The sequence below is a fragment of the Empidonax traillii genome, unplaced genomic scaffold, assembly GCF_003031625.1.
Source record: "Empidonax traillii isolate 1590-97213 ecotype Southwest subspecies unplaced genomic scaffold, ASM303162v1 scaffold8:size5222938, whole genome shotgun sequence".
Lineage (NCBI taxonomy): Eukaryota > Metazoa > Chordata > Aves > Passeriformes > Tyrannidae > Empidonax > Empidonax traillii.
The window spans coordinates 3,144,211-3,168,696 of record NW_020955201.1 but is presented as its reverse complement, the minus strand read 5'-3'; the positions used below and the strand labels follow the sequence as shown (position 1 = coordinate 3,168,696).

Sequence of the window (24,486 nt, the reverse complement as noted above, 5' to 3'; positions counted from 1 at the left end):
GTCATCCTTTTTCTCCAGCACTCTTTTTCTCCCACACACTGATCAATTCCATGCTACCTACTTTCTTTTTCCTTTCATACCTCTTGCACAGTCCTTGCATCAACCATTAGCTTTTTAGACAGTTAAAAGAACACTTAGTCATTAGATTCCCTGTCAACAGCTGCTTCTGTTTCAGCACACAGCAAAGTTTTCACTTCTCTTTGGGGCAAGGATGGGGTGTCTGGATGTGCGTTGCTCAGGTCGAAGCTCCCAAGAGGCTAAACAATGGAGACAGTATCAAAACTCTGATGGTGCTGGCTGGGGTTGCTGAGGCCCCTTGTGATAAAATTCTTTCCTGAGAGCATAAAAAGATACTTTTGTTCTAAGAACAGAAAGTAACACTTAATATTGGTGCTTTAATGCATAGAACAGATATGCTTTTTATCTTTCTTAACTTTTTTCTCTAAATTTTCACTTAGCCTTACACCACCTAACATATGTAAGGGCAGACTTTCCTTTGCTCCTTTGCAGCCCAGCTGTTGCTGCTGTAAGATGATTGATGGATTCATTTTTTGAAAAATACATTTCTTGGTAAAATTACTAGATGCCACACGAATTTAACTTGAAAGTAGGCTACTAAATATATGAGTTCATTGCTGGCCTCAAGGAAAACAGAAACATACTACACTACATGATATTCATAACATGATCACAGCAAACCTATTCTTACTATTCATACTTGCTTTCAAGCAAATTTACTGAGTTCAGCTGCTAATTTTATGCTCCATACCTGAAATAACACTAACATAAACCTTCTGAGATAGCTCTCATGGTTTAGACATTAAGAAATCACCCAAATACCCTTGAAAACACTCTCTACACAACTTAGGGGTCTTTCATGAACTAAATTTAAACAAGAGTTTTTCTAATCTTTCCAAGTGAAAAGATTGGTTATTAAATGCATTAATGGTTATTAAAGGCAGAAAGAGATTGCCAGAGCACAAGAACTGGACTAGCTGTTTTCCAAAAACTGCCTTTCTGAAATAGCAAACTTCAAAATGAATGTGCATATCATATTTACTGTAACGACTGGATAAGCTTTTATTTTAAGCCACTTTGCTGGAACTTCAATATGAAATATCTAACATCAACATCTACTCTGCAACTGACATCTGCTTCTGAATCCTTGTTATTCTTAGTCATTTTTAGCAAACATTCTCTCATCATTACATGTATCAGAAAGCACAGAGGAATAAATTCCAAGCCATACAATGACTGTTTCCTCTGCTTTCCTATATACATATAGTTTAAAAGTACTGTTTATTTGCTTAATGTTTAGTTCTCACTCAGACTTAAATACAGTAATTCCTGCTTTCTGCTCGGATGATCCTGGGAGAGACCAAAGCCTCAGTCTCAAAGAAGGGACGTAAAGTGAAATTTAGTCAGGATTTAGATGACCAATTCCAAAACTGCAATATTTAATGCTGTTCAAGTGTTTTGCACTAATACTCTTCAAGTACCTAAAAGTCTGCTACTATACAAACCTTCAAGCACCTTATTAATCTCAGCCAAGATGAAAAGATTGGTTGAGATTATGATTGACTTCTTATGCTGGCAGCAACAGAACAGCAAGTCGTTCACCTGTCATGCCTAGGGGCCTTAATTTGGTAGAGGTTCTTAGGACACACTTCCTAAACTGGGCTGTATACAAAGCTCATTGGTAGCTGCTTCTTTCTGTTATAAAATGGCTAGATGCACTGCATGTATCATTGTCTTCCCACTTCTCCACACCCTTCATGCAGTGTCCTAATGAACACTGAGCTAAGATACAGGAAGCTGGCAGGACAGTGAAGGAGGGTATTTAAAAGAATAGCATTCTCCTCCAAAATCACACAAATTTCAGGCCCCAGTCTTCTTTCTTAACGATACTCTGGGATACACAGAAAAAATATTAGATTAATTAATACAGTGAGAAAAACAGAAGTTTGATTCTTTACAGAAGCAGCGTTAACTTCCACCTTATAACACACAAAGCCTTCAAGTATATTAGAAAGATAAAAGGGTGCCTGAGAATGTCTCCAGGTAAGCAGTAAGGAATAGTTCACATTCACATCAGCAAACTTTCCTCTGCTTCTGAGCAGACTGGCTGCAGGCAAAGTGCTGTTGGGAACAGTGCTTGGAACAAGCTCACTCCTGAACTGGGCCTGGAAACCATTTGGGAGTTGCCAAATGACTGCAACTGTTTTCACAATACAACAGTTCAAGTTAATCCTTTCCTGAAACAATTTAAGGCACTGTTTAATTTCCCACTGTATATCTGGCCATCTGAAACGGAACTGAAACTGAGAACACTCCGGCTTCTCCTTCCTCAATTTCTCGCCTAGGGATAATTACACATCAGAAAAAACAACTTCTTTTAATATTCTGTTCCAGATTACCCTGGACTATTTGGGAAAAAACACTCGATGCCCTTTAGACTGATTTTTGTTAGTCAATAGTATTTTTTGAATAAATGGATTTCTCAGTTCTAGAAGCTACAAGAAGTTAAATATTCTGCAAGAGGAATAATTTAGAAGAACTAGTGAAATTTTCAAAAGCCTTTTAAAGAGTTAGAAAACTAAACCCATTTTAAAGTAATTTACACATGGTATAAACTGAAGTTACTGAAGAAAGGCAAACTCAGCTCATCATCTGGATTGTCTTAGCTTGAAGTAGATACCAGTAGAACATGGTAGTTTGCATATCAAATTAGTTATTTTGAATTATTATATTTTAATTTATTTTTTAAGAACATACTAAACGTGGTATCCCAGTTTACATGAAATACAATGTCTCATCAAATTAACAACACCAATTCCAAAGGCCCAAAATGTTTTTGTATTCCAAGTACAACTGGCTGCCAAATGTACTTGGGTTTCCCTTAGAACACATTACTTATCAAAATTAGACTGAAGTTCTTAAGTCTGCTGGGCAATTCTGAAAAAATTGTTCAGTGCCATTTTGTCAGACCAATGCATTCTGTTTCTTATGACTATTTTTCTCTAAAAAGAGAGTAAAATAACACCCTAGTTATTACTGTTGCTTGGGCATACTGGGATTTCCACCATCACAGATAATTCAATATGATTTGAGGATGTACATAAAATTAAACATTACACTAGTGTATCTGAATTTGCAACAGAATGAAGAAGTATTAAAATAGATTATTAGAAACTTCATTATATATCAAATGTAAAATTTTACGTAAAATTTTATGCAAAATACTATGTAAAATTTTACATAAAAAATTTTTACACAGCAACCAAGTCATTATTAACAATTCATACAACAAATTTATGGAAGAAAAGAAGTGTACTTCTTTAAAGTTCATGTATCAGTTCTGACATTACTTATATTTCAAGCCCAAGATCTGTGATAATCATGTACCCCAGAAAAAAAAATCAGAAAGCAACAGAGGAATTTTGGGACTTTAGTTCTTTAGGAATCACTTTCTGCTGCTTTCAGTCATGGTGAATATTAGATTTTAAGTGGTACATACCCAAAGGCTCTCCTTTCTGTGTTGGTAACTCCAGATCACTGGAAACTGACACTTCATCAACAATAAATTTTGACAATTCTGTCCCAAGATATGTAACCTGCATAAAGAAATCTAAATGGATAACTCATTGTTTGAATCAGTGGGGTTTTTTGATAGGTGTAAAAATTTCACTTTTCTTACAAAACAGAGTTTATGCACTTACCAGTCTAATTTGTGTCCTAATCTGTGATTAAGGAGGAATTCTGCTAATTTAAATGCTAAATGAAAGAAAAAAACCCCACAAGCATAATACAGTCCATGTGCAGAGCCCTCTAAACTCTGCCAGTATTTTTGCAATGCTTGTCCATGACACCCCAACATTTCAATAAGCTTGTTCCTTTTTATTCAAACTACCTTTCAGCTTTTTCTATCTCTCTGAATCACTAATAAAAAGAGTGTTTTCAAATACATTAATGGCAACAGACAGTTTAAAAACAACATTGGCCTATTACATGATGAGGATGGTCACCTCACAAAGAGGGACAGAGGCAAAGCAGGGGTGTTTAATGCTTCCTTTGCCTTTGTCTTCAAGACAAAGCTATGTAGCTCTATTCTTTGCTGCTCACTCAGTAAAAGCATACCTTTTAAAATTTAGACTTGTACTCTTTTTTGCTTTAATAACAGTACAGAGATCTAGATTAGTGAAACTTGTTATATCCATTTATTATCGCTATTTTTGGCAGTAAAATCAGACTTACCTTATTCCACACATACTTCCATGTCACAGAAATATCACTTCCTAGTAGGTCTTTAACCCATTGAACTGGATTCTGTAGAATTTGTCCTTTACTGGTTCTGATCTTGCCATTCTTTAAGATTGTAGCTTTATGACTAAATTCCTAGAAAAAAAAATAATTTCAACCCATAAATTAAAAAATCTGAAATAACATTCTTGAAACATGAAAAATGCTGAAAAACAGTATAGTTGAAAAGTTGTGGCTCTCTTTTTCTCTGAAAAAAAAGTTAAAGAATTTATTGCCACTATCATGAACTGTGTTATGTAAAATAAGAGGATTTATTCCATCAGAAAAAGATGTCATAGCCAATACAATTAGAATTGTATTTGCATCTTACTTCCTCCTAGCTATAACAAGGCTTTGAATAAATTAATTTGCAACAGTGAACTCAGGCGCTCACAGGAGGCAAGTCTGTGCAACAAGAAACTGCTACTCAAATGCAATCTGCCTTACCCATGTGGAACATGCACATCACAGTGAAGTTCCAGCAAAATGCAAAGATGAAACATATTTGCATAAAAATTTCCCTTAAATCAAGGGATATAATTTACATGTTTTAGGAGGAACCTGACAGTCTTATCTTATGCAAAATTAAGTATAAAAGAACCTATTGTTAATGCTCCTTTGATAATGCAAATACAGCTCAGTTCTGCAAACACAACCTCCAGAAGCACAACTTATTGTGCTTAATAACTGTTTAAAACTGAGCAAAATAAATAACTGTTAAACAACTGTTTATTACAGAGTAAGTTTTGGTTTTGTCATATTGGTCCTCATTAGATGGACAGAGCTAAACAATGCAAAAATCAGCTGTTGATAAATTCTGTTAGAACTTAGTAAGGTCACTTATCATGAATGAGATTAAATAAATAAATTAGAATAAGAGGATGATCCCCCAGCAAATATCGAACCACCTCCTACCATATCCACTGGCTTGAGGTGTCTGTAAGAATCTAAATTAAGATGATTAACTCAAATGTTTTGATGAATACTCAATCCAGTTCACAGTTTCACAGCCTAGGCCTACAGAATTCAACAACTGCATCCAGCCTGCCCAAAGCTAACCATAAGTATGGACTATGTACCAGCTGTATGTTGCCAAGTACATCTCTATAATGATGAAAAAGGAAAATTTACTGATCATCTCCTCTTTGCAATATAACAGATATTGGTTTCTGAACTTCAATCTCTATGGCACTGTCTTCCAACACATAAACGAGTGTCATTTTCATCCTAGTAAAGATCACTGACTTTTCTACACTCCGAACAGCAGTACTTCAGCAAGGGGTTACAATTCCTTAAGATCCATGTGCATCAAGCTGGTATCAAAGATAACTGTCTTGAGAAACGACAGTAAGCATATTGAACTCTTCACCCTTCAAATTAGTCATGTAGTTCAAAGGAATATTACACGTTCTTTAAAGAAAAGGCATGTCTACACACCTATCATAAGGTCCAATGTAGAGCCTTGTGACTTACACTACCTTGTTACTAACACAAGACCTCAAGAAATAACAGCTCTCAGCACAAAAGCATTCCTGAGCAGATTACAGGTGTAGAAAAAGGAGTCCTTTCTATATTAAGCGCACCTGCTGAGTTGGTTGGAGAGAACCTTTCATGTTTTTATCAATATGCTGCCCTGCAAATAACTAGCTCTCATCTAAGAATTCAGTCAATAATTCCCTCATTTGCTCAATACTCAACAAGGCCCCTGCCAGCTGCCTTGCAAATCTGCTCTGTGTTTGGAGAGACATTGACATGCTTTTCTATTAAAAAGACGTTTCTTTTTTTTTTTTTTTTTTAAATTCAAATATGGGTCATACCAGACTGTAAAATTAAAGAACCAGCTAGCACACAAGCAAGAAATTTTGCAGTATTTATGCCTATGAAACCCTTGATGTTATAATTCTTTATTTGAGGGACTTGTTTCCAGGAATCACATTAAATCACAAAACCTTTACATTCCCGCTCCTTCCTTCTGGTTCTGGCAATAGGAAACATTAACAAACTGATAACGCAAAGTTAAACACAAATTTACACATGCAATAGTCTGTGTGTTATAGCTATGGACCGATAGAAGACTTCATCAATAGCATTTTCCTTTAAAACTCATAGACACTTATCTGTAACCAACAAACAAAAACATTCAATAATGAGTGCTGAAGGTGCAGACTGAACTATGAGAACTACTGTTTCCCCATTTTAGTGTGTGGGTTTTTTTCATTATATGCTAATATTAACATTTTAATCAACAATTACCTGCAGTTTGAATTCTAAAACATTTTTTCCTGGCTTAATCCTTCCCAATTCAAGTAGATCTATCAACTGAAGCTTTCTCTTACTTTTCCGTCTATACCTCACTTGTTTTTGTTCCCACTTTTGGTTACTACAGCTCTGTGAAGATTTCTCACTGACATTTACTAGAGAATATGTATTTGAGGTAAGATTTGTAAGCACCAAGTTGGTATTAAATGAATTCTCACTACTCCAAAAGACCATTTGCTGCGAAGTATTAGGGAAGTTCTTCATAGGTGCTAAAAAATTTACTTGCTGCTGCTGCTGCTGAGAAGCTTCTTTCTTGTTTACATATCTATGTAGATTCCCATGAGTAATAACCTGCTGGCAGTCACTGGCTGGCTGACAGGCATTCTTATTCACAACAGTGCTTTGGGGTTTTACAATATTTAATGTGTCGGTCACTGAAGTGGGATTTAAAGACTTGTTTCCTTGTTCTGCAAATGCTACACGATCAATGTCTTTTTGCTGTGAGCACTTTGTTTTAGCAGCGGAAACAGTAGATTCTGAAGGCAATGTCACCACTTCTGCAGTGTCTGTCAGCTTTGACATGTTGTCAAAGTGATATTCTCTTATGCTGTTTTCAGATGCCAAAGCATGATCAGAAGCCTCTTTGCTTCTAATTGTTTCTTTATTTGCTGCTGTCTCATCCAAGCAGATGTGTGGATGCTGGCTGCATTCCTGAGCTGAAAATCTATTTTCTAAAGAGGTATGTGCTCCTACACTGTTTCCATAAGGCATGCTGGTACCAAGGCCCATACTAAATGTAACTACATTAGGACACATCATTTCATCAGCAGTTAAACTTCGTCTTACATCATTTCCATGGAAAATAACTAAGTTTGAGCTTTGCTTCTCTGAAGATGATGAACTAAACATTTCCTTTTTTTTCCTGTAATTTTGTATTTTCTGCATTAATTTTTCCTGGTTTTGGGCAAGAGTCAACAGACTCTTTTGCCTAGAAGCAAGGTTAACTAATTGTTTCCTCAGTGCTCCTTTTTTGAAAGATTCCACTGAAGTCCTATAGAAAATAAAAAGTAAAGGTGTCAGTTACTGTAAACACAAAATAAAGACAGTTTAATAGATGTAACCTACTAAGAACAGGAATATCTTTCAAAGAACTCTGCCAACACCTAAAATTTCAACAATATTTTTATCCTGTATGAAGCTTGAAGTCCGAATCACAGGCTTATGGACAAACAGGAGAACCTCACAGCAGGATGTAGAAGTAAGATACAAGTAGGAATCACAAAGAATTTGGATGCAAAGCATCAAAACTTCAGTAACAACCTTGTACTCCTATATCATCCTTAATTCGCAGAATCCAAACTGGGTCTGTATTATAACTGTCTGCTCTTTCATCACCACAAATAATAATACTTCATTGAATTCAATGCCTTTGAGGTTCTAATTTGGAGCCTTTTAAAATGAGCTCAGGATGACCTCCTGAAGGGTGATACTATCAGAATTTTTTTATGGTGTATACAAAACACTTTGTGAAGCTACACTGTACTAATGCCACATGACCATTAAGAAAAGAGAACAGAGCAGTTTAGGATTACCTGCAGGGTACCTGCAATACCCAGAAATATTTATCACTTCCCTCTGGAACAGTTTCACTCTCAGTATTAGAAAGCAAATAAATTTATGCAGCTACTAATTTTACTGCTCTTGTTTTTTAATTCAGTCACTGGTTTGTTCACAGGGATAATCTGGAACCCTAATTCCTCATAATTTTTTAAATTATCTGGTAATCTACATAAATTACAAATATATGGCAAAAATGGCTCATGGCAGAAATATTTCAGTCCCTACTCAACTGCCTGTATGTTTGCTATGGGTCTACCTGGGAGCTGTACATGCTGCTTTACATGACAACCAATCCTGCTCACACAAACAGTATGGAGACGTTCTCAGAAGCTGGCCTAGAAGCATCCATTGAACAGGATGCTATATTCTTATCATACCACATGACCAGCACTGAGGTAGTCCCTCTCATAAGGAAGAAAAAAGAAGCCTTGTGAGAGCTAGAGTCATGAAGCTGACAATTCACACAGTCCATGTTCACACTAAGGTGACCACTCCTGTGTTACATAAGTTGTCCTCACAAAACATGAATGTCTGCAAGCATGCTTCAAGCCATTTCTTTAAATGGCTCTTGTGGGCTGTTGGCTGAACACTCCTAATCTAGGAGTGCTTAAGCAACAAACCAGAGGCATGGACACTCCAAGTAGTGTCTTGAGTTGCTACTACTTTCCCCCATGATACAGCAAAATGAACGTCTTTGCTCAATACCTCCATTTCCCAACTTCTGCTTAGTTTTTTTTTCCACACCTTTTGTGTGTTCTCTACCTAATTTCAATGCTCACTGTGCACACAGCAACTGATTTGCATGCACTAGCTCAACCCTGAAGTTCTTCCTTGATGTAAATGCTTACTGGAGGTAACTGAAGCCAGTATGGATCATGGTCCCTCAAAATCTGAATGAAAACCACATGCCACCGTATGCTAGTCTCCAAAAAAACTTCTATCACTACTTCTATGAAGAATAGCTTCCTATGAATGTAATCTCTCTATTATACTTACCTGTATTTTTTAGCAAGGGCATCCCTCTCTGTTTTCTGGTTTGCAAGCATTTCATTCAAAGCATCTTGTATCTGAGACAGCCTTTGTATATATACATCTGTTCAATATTTTGAAATAATCAAAATTACGATGGCAATAAGGAGCAGAAAAAAACTACAGTAATATTTTAATGTAGCAAATACACAGCCAAAGTACGAAGATACAGTTAGAGTATCTTCAGATACTGTCATACATACTGATAGGTCTTTACAACTGGATTACTTTTAATGAAATTCTTCAGAACTAAATGCAAGCTTAACTTAAAGAAAATAGTTTGCACTGGAAAATTTTGAAGTGTACATACTTTGTCTAGGAAATTACTAGGAGAAATGGATAAAGAACTGCCCTACGTATGATAAGCACTGAAAATTTTGAAGTTCTTTTTGTTGCAAGGAGCTACCTACCATGACAATAATACTGAGGATACCTGCAGAAGTTACACCGTCTTAAGCAGGTGCATAAAACTTCTATGACTGAAGTATTATAAAACAGTTTAATGAACCAAGACTCTTCCAAGTTCCATATAGTGGTAAAAGCATATCTATCAAGTTTTCATAGTTTCAAACCCGTATTTTAAAACAGAATGATAAACTGTCCCTTTGTGCTAGTTTTATTCTTTTAAATTAAGAAGAGCAAATATAAACTCCTCTTTAGACATATAACATAAGGGAGGGCTAAAGTCACGACCAGTGGATACCGCTGGGATAATTTGCTAAACCATGTTGAAAGTCTACAACAGTCAACAGGAGCTTTTCTTAATCATGAAAAACAGGAAATAGGATTAAAATTAGCATTTGTAAAATCCAAACTGGTTTTACAGCATCTACCAGACATTTACTTACTCAGTAATACTTACATACTGCTCTTATTAAGGCAGCTTAGTGAATTTGAATCTGTTATTTACAGTAGGTTTCATGCACACAAATACCTTGAGATTTTATTCTATGGTTTAAGTTTGTCAATGTACTTCCATGTTCTTGTTCAGTCTTGTGCCTCTTCAGTAGTAATGATTATGACTTAGTTTGAGACGTGCTATATTATTAATGCTTTTGCCAGTAGTGGTAACATAGCATCATATTCATTTCTCTAATACTCCTAAACAGGAGAATTCTGATAATTATTTTCACTCTTTTTATGAAATTACACTTATCTCTGTCCATAGGCTCCTGTTTATACTATCAACTACAATAGCTCCTGAATATTTTGTCCTACCTGCTTAGCCAAACATTTTTCAAGAAAACATACCTATTGCAATTAAAAGTTCTTACATCACAAATTTGCTAAACTATAAATTTGCATATTTCCATATTTCACATTTATTTTTAAAGGGAAAAATTTACTTGTACATATAATTTGAAAGCTCCACCCTATATTCAGGAAAATAAATTTAAAACCAATTTCTTTCTTTCTGTCAGGAATCCAAACTGTTCCACGGGCATGAGCTTCTCCAAAGTGAACAGCCCCGCCTAGATGGTAAAGGTCCTGGGGAGAGAGGCCTTTGTCAAAGGCATTCCTGCAGCAAGATATGCCACTTGCAGAGTCACAGCACAGACACAACAAGACTCCAACTGCTTCACAGCAGCAGCATCATGATCTCCTAGGAAGTCATTGTCACTTGGTAAATTCTTGAGATTAATCTGAACTGAGATTTGATAGCCTAAGACAAATTACATCTATTGGGCATCAGCATTTCTGAAACTGTCAATCATCCACAGTGCCTGCCTTAAAGAATTCTCCTTCTTCTCTCATAAATTATTCCCAGGCTCCTGGAAGTCCAGCCTCAGTAGAATGAAAATGCTGTATTTGCTACTTTACAGACACAGATGTTCTTGATCGTGGAGAGGCTCATGTACTTGTACCTGAACAATGCTGCCAACAGTGGGCATTCTTATCTAATGATCCCTTTTCATATAATCAGTTGACTTGAGAGCTGTGCCTCCAAGTGGCATGCTTATCTTTTTTGTCACATTATTCATTCCTATGTTAACTGGAAGTACTTCAGGAAGTGCACTTACCTGAGAGATGCTATTAAAATCTTATTCTCTGAAGATGTATTTTCCAGAGGAGATAATCAGAATATATTACATGCAATAACATTAAAAACAATTATATTACCAAAGATATTTACCCTCTAAAAATAGGTAAAATATTTTAATTTATGTCTACCTGCATCTTTGGAAGTTCTCAGTTCATATAGCAACAGTTCTTTCTGCTTCTTTTCTGTATCTTGTATGGCAGCAATAGACTCCTGTTAAAAAACACAAGATGACATTAAGAAGCAGAGGCAAGTGCACCGCAAAAACAGGCCATGATTCAGGGCCCACAGTTTAAGTATTGGTGGACTCAAGCTATTCCAGGCAGAGAATTACTATGTAAAGATGTTGGGGCACTGGTAGGACAGACACACAATCTGCCAAGGGCTTGCTCTGCAAGGGGTTGTTACAGTCTGGTTTTACCCAGGCATTCAAACTAGTTCATACTCAGAGACCCACCTCTGAGCACAGTGCAAGGACACAACTGTCACATTTACCAGTGGATTTCAGCACGACAGCATCACCTAGGCAATGCAGATAGAGCCTGCAGACACTAGCAAGAGCTCTCCTAACAATCTGTGCAAAAATCTTCCTGGTTGTTTTACATTAAGATAAACAATTTCTAAATACCTTCATCATGAAGCCAATTCATTACTGTTTCAAAAAGAACCATTTTGGAAACATGATGAAAAGCCTCAGGACTCATGACATTTTTTCTCATCATACAACCAGTAAAAATCATAAGTATTGAATACTGTTTGCACAATAAATGTAAGTGCACAAGAACCATTAACAGAAGGAGGTGATAGTAAGCACATTTATAGACATAAAACACAACCTACCTACTATAAACCTTTGCATGATTCTGCTTTTACATTCATTCTAATGGATTAATTATTTACAATATATTTTTTATATTATTCAGTCAGCAAATGTTACTATGCACTACCACACTAGGAAGTAGTTTAACAAAACTCTGTTATCTATACTCACCACACTGTATTTCTCATGTTGTGGCTCCGAAGCTGCATCATCATTTTTACAGTCGTCGAAGCAATGATGTTGTGACCTCCTCTCTCCACAATTCAGGAAAAAATAAATAAAATTTAACATGAATTTGCAGAAGCATAAGAGGTTACAAAGATACAATGGTAGATCAAATAATAAAAAATATCTTGTATATAAAAATGAGATCAAATTTAGGTAGCATAAGGAAATAAGTCCTGAAAGCTAACACTTTCAAAACTACTCATTTCCCTTCCTGTGAAGGGAAATATGAATAACAACAAAATTTGAACACCTGAATATGTTCTTATACCTCATTCTCTCAAAAAACCCAAACCTCCATAATGTATCCTATTCTCTGTGAATTAATTAATATAATTCAATAGTTATTAGAGTTAAAAATATCAGTGCCAGGCAATATGCAGCTCCACAAATCAGCACTGTTTGAACGTACATTTTTTTCTTAAGATTATGGGGTAATACTATAATTTACATTACAAAGTCAACATACCAGTAATTTCAATAGCCGGAACAGGAAGTACAGAGTCCACAGCACCGTAAGACCTCAGAAGTTCTTTCATTTCTTCATCACAAGCTTGATCCACAGCACTTTTCCCTTCTCTGTTCCTCTCAAAGAGATTCGCTCCATGCTGAAGTAGAATCCTGACTGCCTATTATGTATTTTTATTATTTGTAGTGTGCTAATTCTTACTGTGGACTTATGATACAACTATCTGTGTTGTATCTAACACATATCACAAATAATATATATATAAATAAGATATTCCAAAACCTGTTACACTTGCAATCCAAATTAAACAAACCAGATTAACTGGCTATTATCACTACAGACTTCCATCTTACATTTCTAATTTTTCCATTAAAACACACAAATGATTCACAAATTGTCATTAAACCTATCACTTTTATAGTATTGTCATATAAGGCAATTAAAAAACATCATGTATCTAAATTAATAGGAGCTGGTCAATTGAATTAAAACCAAAATGAAGAAAAGAAGTAGATTTTTTTTCTTTAATAGTGGTTTTGGTTTTCTGGTTACATGAACTGATAATTTTTTTCCAAATAACTTGCAAGTCTGCTTAATTATACAATGTGGAAATGAGATTAGTGGCATCAGTGGAATCATCTATCCCCTAAAACTCAGATCATATGAATGTGCTGATGAAGTCAAAGCTCGGATGCTAAAGAATTTCAATATGTAGGATTTCCCAATTTTAGCATTTCTTCTTATTTCTTACACTTATTTCTTACATTTAGAGTGCAGTTAAGTATGATAAAGTATCAGAAGAAGATCAGAAGCTTCTCTTGAAGTTCAAAATGTTCTCCATTGGTTTTCCCTTGCAATATCGCACAATAAGCTTACACATTTGTAAGAACCCTAATGATAGTTTGGCACCAGGCCTGTGAATCACCCCCTTTGTTTGATCGTTGTTCAAGGAAAAAGATAAATGTGATGAAACATGAGTTCCTCTGACAGAAATAGAAGTAGTATGTAGAGCCAATCTGGAGTCATCTTCTTTACACTCAGTTCACCAGAACTCACTCTGCCAAAAGAACACTATTTATTTATGTGCAGAGCTGGGTCCCACAGTTTAAGAATGATGTGAAGGTCCTTGAATGTGCCTGGAGGAGGGCAACAAGACTGATGAGAGGGCTGGAAGCCACGTCCTGCAAGGAGCCAGTGAGGACTTTGGGCTTATCTAGTTTGGAGAAAAGGAGGCTGAGGGACAACCTGAAGCTACAGCTTCCTGAGTAGGGGAAGTGGAGAATGAGGTGCCCATTTCTTCTCTCTGGGACCCAGTGATAGGATGTGTGGGAATGGTTCAAACCTGTGCTAGGGCATGTTTAAAAGGGACACTAGGAAACATTTCTTTACTTTGAAAGATGGTCAAACACTAGAATGGGCTTCCTGGAGAGGTGATCAATGGCCCAAGACTGGGGCATTTGGACAATGCCCTCAACAACATGCTCTGACTTCTGGTCAGCCCCAAAGAGATCAGGCACTTGGACTAGACGATCACGTAAGTCCCTTCCAACTGAAATAGTCTATTCTATAGAACCATTTTTAAACAGCAGGCCTAGGGTCTTTACAAAAAAGAAATTTTTTACAGTGGAGGCGGTGAGACACTGAAACAGGTTGCCCAAAGAAGCTGTGGATACCCCATTCCTAGAAATGTTCAAAGTCAGGTAGGACAGGGCTTTGGGCAAGCTGAGCTAGTAAAAACTGTTCCTGGCCATGGCAGGGGTCTTTGTGGCCATGTGCTCCTCTGCTTGAGCCATAACCACCAGGGGTAGCTGTGATGGTTGCACACAGCTTACCCGGACTTTGGGTGATGAATGGCAATAAGGTAGCCAAAGACTGACTGGAACAGTGACCCAGGTGTCTTGCTGGTATGCAAATATGACTGTAAGTAAATCATCTTACTTCATAAATAGTGGACAGTTCTGGGCTCTTCAAGGTCTCCTGTACAGCAGTGGTCTGCACACCAGGATCTCCCCTTGAGTAAGGACATCTCTAAAGGTTGCTCCTCAAGACTGAGAGATTCCTTGCCACAACAGATCCTCAGTAATTAACTGCATGCTAAACTTTGAAATCTTAGCTAAGTGATAGAAAGGATTGATTACACACACATAACTCTTTAGATATAAACTGCTGACTGAGTCTGGGACCAGGTTTGGATCTAGTCATCTGAGATGGAGTTTAGAAAGCAAGGGGGTCCTTTCTGGACATCATGACTCAACAGGAGGGTCCCCCTTCTGGTTCTGTTCTGTCCTCTATGCAGTAAATAATCAATGCATCTTGCCTCAAATCTTGTTAAACAACTGTCACATTTATCAGAGAACTTTGCTAACTCACTCTTTTCTATCAATAAAGTATATTGTTGCTTCTCTCTGATGTGTGAAATGCATCACTCTCACCTGCAGCAGGGTTGGACTAGACAGTCAAACTGAGAATGCTCAATTTTAGTATTAAAAAGCCCAAACCTGGGAGAAAAACAAAGGAAGTTTCTGAATTTTTATGATCTGTCTGCTGTACTAAAAAAGGCAACTAACTGGCACTATTGAAAAATACTTCTTTCTTTAATTTAGATCACTTTAAAGAATCCTACTTTATTTCCTAAATGCAAATCTACACTTAATGAAATGAGGATTTTGCTCTGCTGACCTTCTGCTGGAAATCAGCTTCAGAAAATCTTACAAGAAAGAAAAATGTACCTCCAAATAATTGCCAGAAACAGCATCGTGTATTGGTAAAACACCATCCAGACTTCTGCTGTTGACATCAGCACCTGCCTTCAGTAATTCTAAGATGACATCAGTAAATCCCCCATTGGAAGCTTCATGAATTGCTGTCCAACCTAACAAAGGCAAGGCGACACATACAGCATGCATCATACATCTGATTTGGAAAGATCCACACAGATCACTTATTATTGATTATACATTTTGCTGCATTTAAGATAAATCTTATACAAATAACCATCTTGAAATGCCAAGGTCAAATATTTTCTATCTAATTCAGTTTACCTCAGAAAAATGTATCCAGTACTAAGCAGAAAATATACTGCTTTCTTTTCTACTACAGTACTAAAAATAACAAAAGAAACAAAACACTGGAGTAGAAAAGTTCTAAAAATTCAGAAGCACAACATTAATAGTCTGATTTCTAATCTCAGTAGCATTTTATAATATTGTCTGCCAGGCATCAAGAATAGGATATGATGGGTTTTGAGAGTATGAAAACAGAAATATGTTATACATTCAGGCAGAGAAAAAAGAAAAGATAATCTTGTCATCTGGTTTTTGTCCTTACTTCTTAAAGGAATAAGATCTGTCTGAATGTGCTTCACACACATTCATACACATGTACATGAGAATTATTTCTCTCACCAAACTTTCAAGTTCACTTTCTCTACACATTTCTGAAAATGTGTTCTTCAGCAGAGAAGCAAGACCCTATTAACATGGCTGCTGAGAAAAAGTCTGCATTACTTCCATGCTGAGACACAAAATCCAGGTATTCAATGATTGTGCTTGCACTTGTTTATTGAATTCCTTTCCTCCTTACATTTTAAAATTGAGAATCCATATTTATACTACAAATTATGTAAAAATGTATCATAAAAAGCCCATAAGAGAGTAATTTTCAAACCCGCATGATCCTGTTCATTGACACAAATTCCAGATGATATTAGAGTCTTCACCAAGGATAAATCTCCTCTCTTAGCAGCAATATGCAGCTGAGTTTCCCCTTTTTCATTTCTCTTGATTTTCTTCTTTCCCTCAGTTCTTGAATTACAGGTAGCAGGTACAATTACAACTTCTTTTCTGGTAGATTCTAACGGTATATTGGGTGTTCCTTAGGAAATTTTTTCACAAAGAATGTTTAATTATAAACAGAAAATTAAGCTTCATAACTCATTTGAATTACTGTAAATGTGTGGAATACTGTTGCTTTAATTATTCAATAACATTAACTAACTACATCAAAAGGTTAGAAGGTAGTGTGTAAGAGCTCAGATAACAAACAGACCCTAAACAAAAAAAGTTAAAGTTCAAACCTAGATGATTTAACAAGGGTACAACAAATGCGGGATGAAACAAAAGGTAACAAGGTTTAAGTTCTATACTCTGTAGAGGTAGTCTCCATGGACTGCTTTCACGCTGCCAGGCATGCCTGCTAAATACAGAAACTACACACATAATTGTATTTAAGAAACTATATTAAACTATATCAGTAACTAATTCTATATCAGGGAAAAGACAGATACGTGTGTATACATATATATATATATATATACACACACACACACACATACATATAAGTATACATACAGGTAGGTGAATATGTACCTATATATCTATATATATCTATAAATATCTATAAATACATAAGGTATTTTTACAGCTCTGATGCGAAAAAGTCCTGTTGGCTGATTACAAATTTTTGATTAATGTTCACTGGCATAGATAAACTGTCTTTTAATTAAACCTGTGCGGGATTGGACCCATAATTGTAAATAAACTTGATTTAATCCTTACTGGTTCACAGAGCAAAAAGCACTCACTTTAAATGTTATCATGTGAGCATCAGACAGTTTCTAATACTGAAGCTTCGAATTCTAATTCTGAAGCTAATTCAAATTGTAAGAAACACAAAGAAAAAAACAGATTAACGAAGTACTGATTATGCATGTAGAGTAAGGACAACTCCCTCCTCAAACTGCTACCAAAAAGACAGGATATATGAATCTTCAAAGGCTCTAACATGCATGTTAGCTTTTTAAAAACTCCTGTACTTTCTATGATAATAACACGCTATCAATATTTTCTTAAAAATTCACAGTGTTTTTTCTCTGTTTTCTTGAAAATCTGTAATTCATTCAAAAAACCTGAAAGAGTAAGGTTCAAAATGCGCAGCCAGACTATGGTAGCATAGAGCTCACTGTAGGCTTTTAAACCTGTCAGAAAGCATTCAGGTAGCCCTCTTTGCACTGAGGGTGCTTGGCCCACCCAGTATTGGCAACTAGAAAAGCTCAGGAGTTCATTTTTTAAATGAAAACTGAGATTCTAGAGCACACAGAGCCATCACGTTATTAAAATGCTTCCCCAATTTGAGACCTACTTTTCCATAAGATAATGTATTGTGTTTTGCCTAAAAGCTTCTGGGTCTGAACTCCCAAAGCAATCATCTGCTTTCTGGTTCTTCCTTTTCTTTCCCTCTGATTCATGGGAGAATGTCCTAGGGACTGTTTAGAGACATCTAAGAAAAAAAAGGCACACAACAGCCCATTAAGCTAATGACCCTTAGCAATATTGGTGGCCAGTGAATAGAAATAATTGCAGAGTTTTCCAGTTAAATTGCCATGCACAACAGTTTGCTTCACGGCTGTTAGGAAACATTTGCAAAAGCATAATGGGAGATTGGTATGTGAATCAAAATACTGGTTCTCTGTGGGATGCACTGCCAGGTGGGTCATGAGCAGGAAAGATCCAGATCTCGGCAAACACAAAGTCCACTCAGCGTAGTACAAAGAAAAAATGAAGAGATTACAGTAATCAGCAATCAGTTTAGATAAGGCTGACAAACTTCAACAACTTCAAGGACACTGTGCTTAAAAAAGACATTTGAATACCTCAACATTGATCTAAGAGCAATTATTTCCACAGGTTGAACTGTAAGAAAAGAAGCTAGCTGTTTGAACCTTCCGTGTAAGCACATTAGGAATGTCGGGGGCCTAATAAGTGACTGACTACAGATGACAGTAACTCTGCGTCATTTCAGAAGAAAAATTTTTATTCAAGAATAGAATAATACAAGGAAGAGCAGTGGGAGGTAGGAACAATCAGAAGACATACAAAGGCCAGTTAATGAAAGAAAGGCGTAAGAGAGTAAAAAATCAGAAAATTCCACAAATAAGAAAACATTATCCCATCTTCCTTTTTTTTCTACTGCAATCTGAATGTCACTGTCCCAGACCCCAAACTTATTAAGGCCTCCAACTGTACAAAGGGCTATACCTTCTTGCACCACCTCTCAAATGGCAACCCTCTCCTGGTATGAAGGGAATAATTAAATTTTATATGAATAAAATATTACCCAATGAATCTATTTTGAGTTAAAAATGCAGCCTGGGAAATGCTATCCCAGTGGAGACCAAAATATAAGACATACGTTTGGAATAAAGTTTTTTAAATCATAATTGTATATATAGGAGGCAAAAAATTGAAATAAAAAAACCAAAAAATGTATTAATGCACATAGACCTTACTATTAGGGTTCAGCAGGAATATAGGAGCTACAAAAAGACCATCTATAGAAAAAGGAAACATTTCTACATTAAGTGTTTATTCTTCCAGTAATTAGCAGTGGATGATGACATGTATTAGATATGCCATGGATTTTTTTTCCAGCATGATTTAAAAAGGCATTCCTACAACAGGAAAAACAAAATTTAGAAATAGGAAAGATAAGCACTGACACTGCCAAGAACTGGAAAGCAGTAAGTAACAAGAAGCACCTACTCCTTTCCTTCTCCCTTCAGCTTCCAAAGGAGAACACACACTTGCAGACCAGCAACTCAAGAGAGCAGGGACTTAAGAAGGGTTGAAAACAAGCAACCACCTAAGACAGGAAGAGGGAAGCGTGTTCTGTACTGCTGAAGGTAGAAGCCAAGAAGACTCTGACTATCATAGGGAAAAGGATCAGCAGGAACTGCAAACAGTTTCTCGAGTGCTTTTTGTCATACGTAACAGGACACTGCAGAGATTGGCTGATGGCTTCTTTATTTTTAAGACTAGTGAGCATCCAGACCAAACAAAAATCTCCGAACAGAAGGAGAGTACTCATCAAACAGAAGTAAAAAATGTGCATGTTGATGGTATGTGAGCAGATGTATTTGTCTGTTTTTTTTGTCTGTAGATATATTGTGTGTGCATTTACGGAGGGTGGGTGTATATTTGTTATATTATTACACATCCATGCTGTTATATACACTGGTTTTAAAGAATTTAATGCACATAGAAGCATGAATCCCACTGACTTTCAAAATATACTTGATGCTAGCATTCATTTACATCTGACTCAAAGGCAACCAAGGTTTGACCAATAAACTCCAGCAACACATAATCGCAGTTCAAAGGAAAAAAACTTAAATTTTTTGCTCCACACACTTGAAAAAAAATTAAATGTTATATTTACACACATATGCATTCACACATGCTTCTATAAACCTATATATACACCTATAAATGCCACCTTTTCCTACGTATTTGTATGCATACAATTATACTAACATAGTAGTTATTTGAAAGAGAAATTTTTAAAGAGCTGAAAACAGTTATAAATAAAAAAAATTGAAGAAAAAATGTCAGCAGAAAAATATTAATAACAGCTAGGAATTATTTCACAACATATCTCACATTCAAGATGAAAAGCTGCAGTGATTCAAAAACTAACATAGCTTAGAAAGAACAACAAAAAATGAGAAATTAAAAAATTGGAAACTAATGGCAACAAGTATAAATAAGGAGTTGCAAAAAACGGATGTGGAAAACAAAAGAACACAAGGAAATAGTCACAGACAGCTGAAGTCCTAAGAATGTGCAATTTTAAAAACCTATCAAAACCAGAAAAAACAATTTCTAAACTTTTATTTGAAAGACAGAAGGAAGCCTAAATTGAAATCATAGTTTACTTTACATATAGAACATGCTGTTATATATGTATAACTTTTCTACAATACTGTGTGTAAAAGTACTTACATATTTAGCTTTCTCGAAAAATTATCAAGTAGTCAGGGTTTTATTTGAATCTAAAACATATCAACATATAATATTTATAAAAATACTGGAGTCAAACCTTTGTTGCAAACAGCACCTTCTACAAACCAGAAATGGTGAGAGTAAAGACTGACATTGTACTTACAAGTTTTCTTGAAGATTAGTGACCTAAGTGATTCTGTTTGAAATGTAAGAGGAATCCCTGGCTCCTCTCTGTTGGACTTCACGTGTGATTCAGAGTGCCCAAGAAGTCTCCGAGCAGCAGGCTGAGGGCCCTCACCAGCACCCCATCCATCTAACTTGCACGTGTCACCCAATGGCTTGTCATGGGCAAGTCCTATGGTGTCCCAGTCCTCCTTCAAGTACAGTTTTGAGCTCTGTCAATGAGCCCCACTAGCTTAAGAGTAAAGACTCTCTTCCTTCTCTGAGAAAGGTGAATGCCATCTGACACCAGCAGGCCTGGTGACATGTAAACCATCCCATTATTGAAAAACCCAGAATTGTGGTAGTGACACCAGCTATGCAGCCACGTATTAATAGACTGGGTTTTGTCTGTTTCTTCCAGTGTCGCTGCTCACAAATGCAAGGAGAGAGGGAAACAATTATCTGTGCATTGAATTCCCCTACCAACTATCCCAAGGCCCTGAGGTCTCTTTTGATTCTCCGTGGACCACGCATTGTGGCTTTACTGCCATCCACATGGAAAAGCAATAATGGATAACCGTCCAAGGGATGGGGACTCCTTCAAGACTTAAACATGCCACAGCTTACACTGGCCAATGGGTGTCCAACGGTCTTAATTCTAGCTCTAATCTTGTGGCCCATCTTTGTACTTCTGATCCATCAGCCTTTTCTGAACCTTCTTCTCAAGTACTGTACAAGACCCAACTTCTTCCTTATCCATAATCACTAACTCTAATTCAAATCATCTCTTTACAATCTCACTAGCTGTTATCTACACCCAGCCCAAACAGCAGCAGTTAAAGCTTGGCAACTCCTAAGTTCTAGATCTAATCCTAGATTCACCATTTTTTATCTTATGGATCCTTCAAAATTCAGATTGTATGCCAGTTTATCCCTAGCTCTAAACTATACCTCACCCATCAGCAAATCAAGCTGTGTCCCATCTTCCATTTAGACTGACAGCGACTATTGTGCTTCATATCTTCATTTCAAATTTAAAGGTAACTCCAGCCCAAGAAACAGCTGGGCATCATTATCATTTATACTTTGTCAATGTACAGCAACGTGGAAGGTAAGGAGTGCTCACTGGTACTCAGGCATCAGATAGTGAAGCCCATATAATTACTAGCAGTAATTAGGGAAATACAGTTTAACAGAATTTCTCCATTTAGTGATGATGCAACAACAGAATAATTTTTTCTTACCTGATACTGAATATCCCCTGGATTTTTCTATATAAGTTGTAAGAAGTTTCCTCATAGATGGGTCAGAAGCTTCTTCTAATGCACACCTTCCCATGTTATTTTTTAATAAGGGATCAGCTCCATACCAAAGTAGTAAGTTCACTATCTAGAAAATAAGTTTTTCATATTGTTTCTCTTCTGGCAGTATCTTCCATACTCCTTATACAGGCTTCTCTGTCTTGTACTTGACAACATGAGCAACTAAAATGAAATTTCTCTATATTCTAGTTCAAATACCCTAAGCATTTCCCTAGATACAGCATTATCCTATAATCTTATTATTTTCATTTTTATAAATTGTTCCAGTTGCCTTTAAGATAAGGTCTCCCAAAATACAGGGTAAGATTCATGTCCCCATAGCTCTTAACTGGTAGAAAATAACAGGGTATGAGCCAGCTTATCCATTTAGGACATCACAGAACACACAGATTTGGAAAGATCCACAAGGACTGAGTCAAACCCTTAGGCCTGCACAGGACCATTCCCAAGACTCATACAATGTGCCTGAGAGTATCATCCAAATGCTTCTTGAACTCTGTCAGGCTTGGTGCTGTGACCACTTCCCTGGGGAGCCTGTTCCAGTGCCCAATCACCCTCTGAGTGAAGAACCTTTTTCTAATATCCAACCTAAACCTCCCCTGAAACAACTTCAGGCTCCTGTCACTGGTCACCAGAGTGAAGAGATCAGTGCCTGCCTCTCCTCTTCCCCTCACAAGGAAGTTGTAGACTGCAATGAGGCCTCCCGTCAGTTTCCTCTTCTCCAGGCTAAGCAAGCCAAGTGACCTCAGCTGCTCCTCACAAGCTTCCTCTCAAGGTCCTTCACCATCTCCTTTGGACACCCTCTAATAGCTCAAATCTTTCTTATTTTGTGGTGTCCAAAACTACATACTCAAGGTGAGAATGCCCCAGTGCAGAGCAGAGTGGGACAATCCCCTCCCTTGACCAGCAGGTTATGCTTTGCCTGATGCCTCCAGGACATGGTTGCCCTTCCTGGCTGCCAGAGCACTGCTGCTATCTACTTTAAGACAAAAGAAATGTGTTGATTGTGACTCCTGTGACTGCAAAGGGGAGTTTTGACAGCTATTTCAGATATGCAAGATATATCTGATCCAAACCCATTCTGATGGTCTTACTAATGTTATGAATTTTGTACAAATATAAAGCTTGATTCTGATCTTATTCAAGAAATGACCTTTCTAGCAAAATGTTCAGCCAAACTTTACAGGACACTTTTTCAAGAGATGGGAAATGTACAATCTGATTATTTCATTGCTGTGGGTAACCCTGCAATCTTATTCCATCACTAGTGTGATTTTACTTGTACCTCTGCTGTTGTTCCTTCAGCACATTATAATTTCAGACTGAACTTGACTCACATCCTCTACCCAAGTGTCCAAGTCCCTCACTATTTCTAACCAGATTGCTAATGAGAAAATTGTTAGTGAAGTTTTCTCAATTCATACATTCTCCTAACAACAGAGTAAAATATAAGGGTTCAATCAAGAACAAAAGTCCTCTTGGGTTTCGTAAGTTGTCCTAAACCTTTGGATTTTTTCAACCAGTAAGGTTGACAACTCTTCTTCCACAACTGTGATCATACACACTTGTATGCTCTCTCCCTTAACTGTACTAAAAAATTTTTCCTATACTTACCATTTTTCCTGAAATAAATTAATTTGGCATATTGCAGGTGCAGAAAGGGATAAAGTAGTAGATAAAAGGCCTGTTTCCAATCTATAATAATTTCATGTAGCTGTGAAAAAAACAGCTTCAAATACCATGTTACCAAAAGTCTGAATCACCATCACTGAATCACTATCACTATTTTGCTGCTAGTCAGAAACAACAAAAATAAGTCTAAGAGATCACTGCAGCAAGACAATTTTACTGATACTGAGTAAACAGAGACTGAGTAAATACAGCACCACCAGGTCGTACCATTCCTGCTGGACATACCAGCTTGCATAACTCTTAGCTCTGTGCTGAATGATCTTGGTGTGCCTTGAGTGACCTAGGTGAGATGACTGTTCTTCCAATATCATTCTAGTCAATGGTCCCTAAATATTACTTGCAGAGATACAGAGTTCTTCATGCACACCCATGGACATGGTGTGTTAGATACAGTCATAGAACTCAGAAATATGTCGTGAACCCGCAATAGTCTGTAATGCACAAGCTGAAAACCATTCCTGGGGCTCTCAAGTCTCAGAAAAAATTATTAGCCAGAAGTCCACCCTTCCTCATTGCTCCTGGGAGATTTGTGAGGAAATGCAATAAATCTCATCTCAGTTGTGAAAAAGGGCAAATATTTAGGGACAAAACTTATTACACCCCACAAAAAACCACTTAGAATATCTTGGAAATCAGTAACTTAGGCAGCATATGTGCACTTCTAGAGAAAGAAACTACAAGCAGATAAAGGGACACATAGAAATCCTACATACATTTGGGTCACCCTAGAAATATGCACTGGCATGAGAGGTGGAGGCAAGCACTGCCAG

General features: G+C 36.8%; 1 protein-coding gene across 1 annotated transcript in view; it reads right to left on the bottom strand.

Annotated features, from left to right (window-relative positions):
* Positions 1-24,486, bottom strand: part of ANKRD31 (ankyrin repeat domain 31) — a 59,661-nt gene that overhangs the window by 10,449 nt on the left and 24,726 nt on the right. The window contains 10 exon segments of the mRNA XM_027883129.1: positions 3,518-3,614; positions 4,255-4,395; positions 6,553-7,609; positions 9,175-9,271; positions 11,380-11,461; positions 12,240-12,324; positions 12,771-12,922; positions 15,492-15,634; positions 16,429-16,635; positions 21,947-22,091. Of these exon segments, the coding sequence (XP_027738930.1) occupies positions 3,518-3,614; positions 4,255-4,395; positions 6,553-7,609; positions 9,175-9,271; positions 11,380-11,461; positions 12,240-12,324; positions 12,771-12,922; positions 15,492-15,634; positions 16,429-16,635; positions 21,947-22,091 (2,206 nt within the window).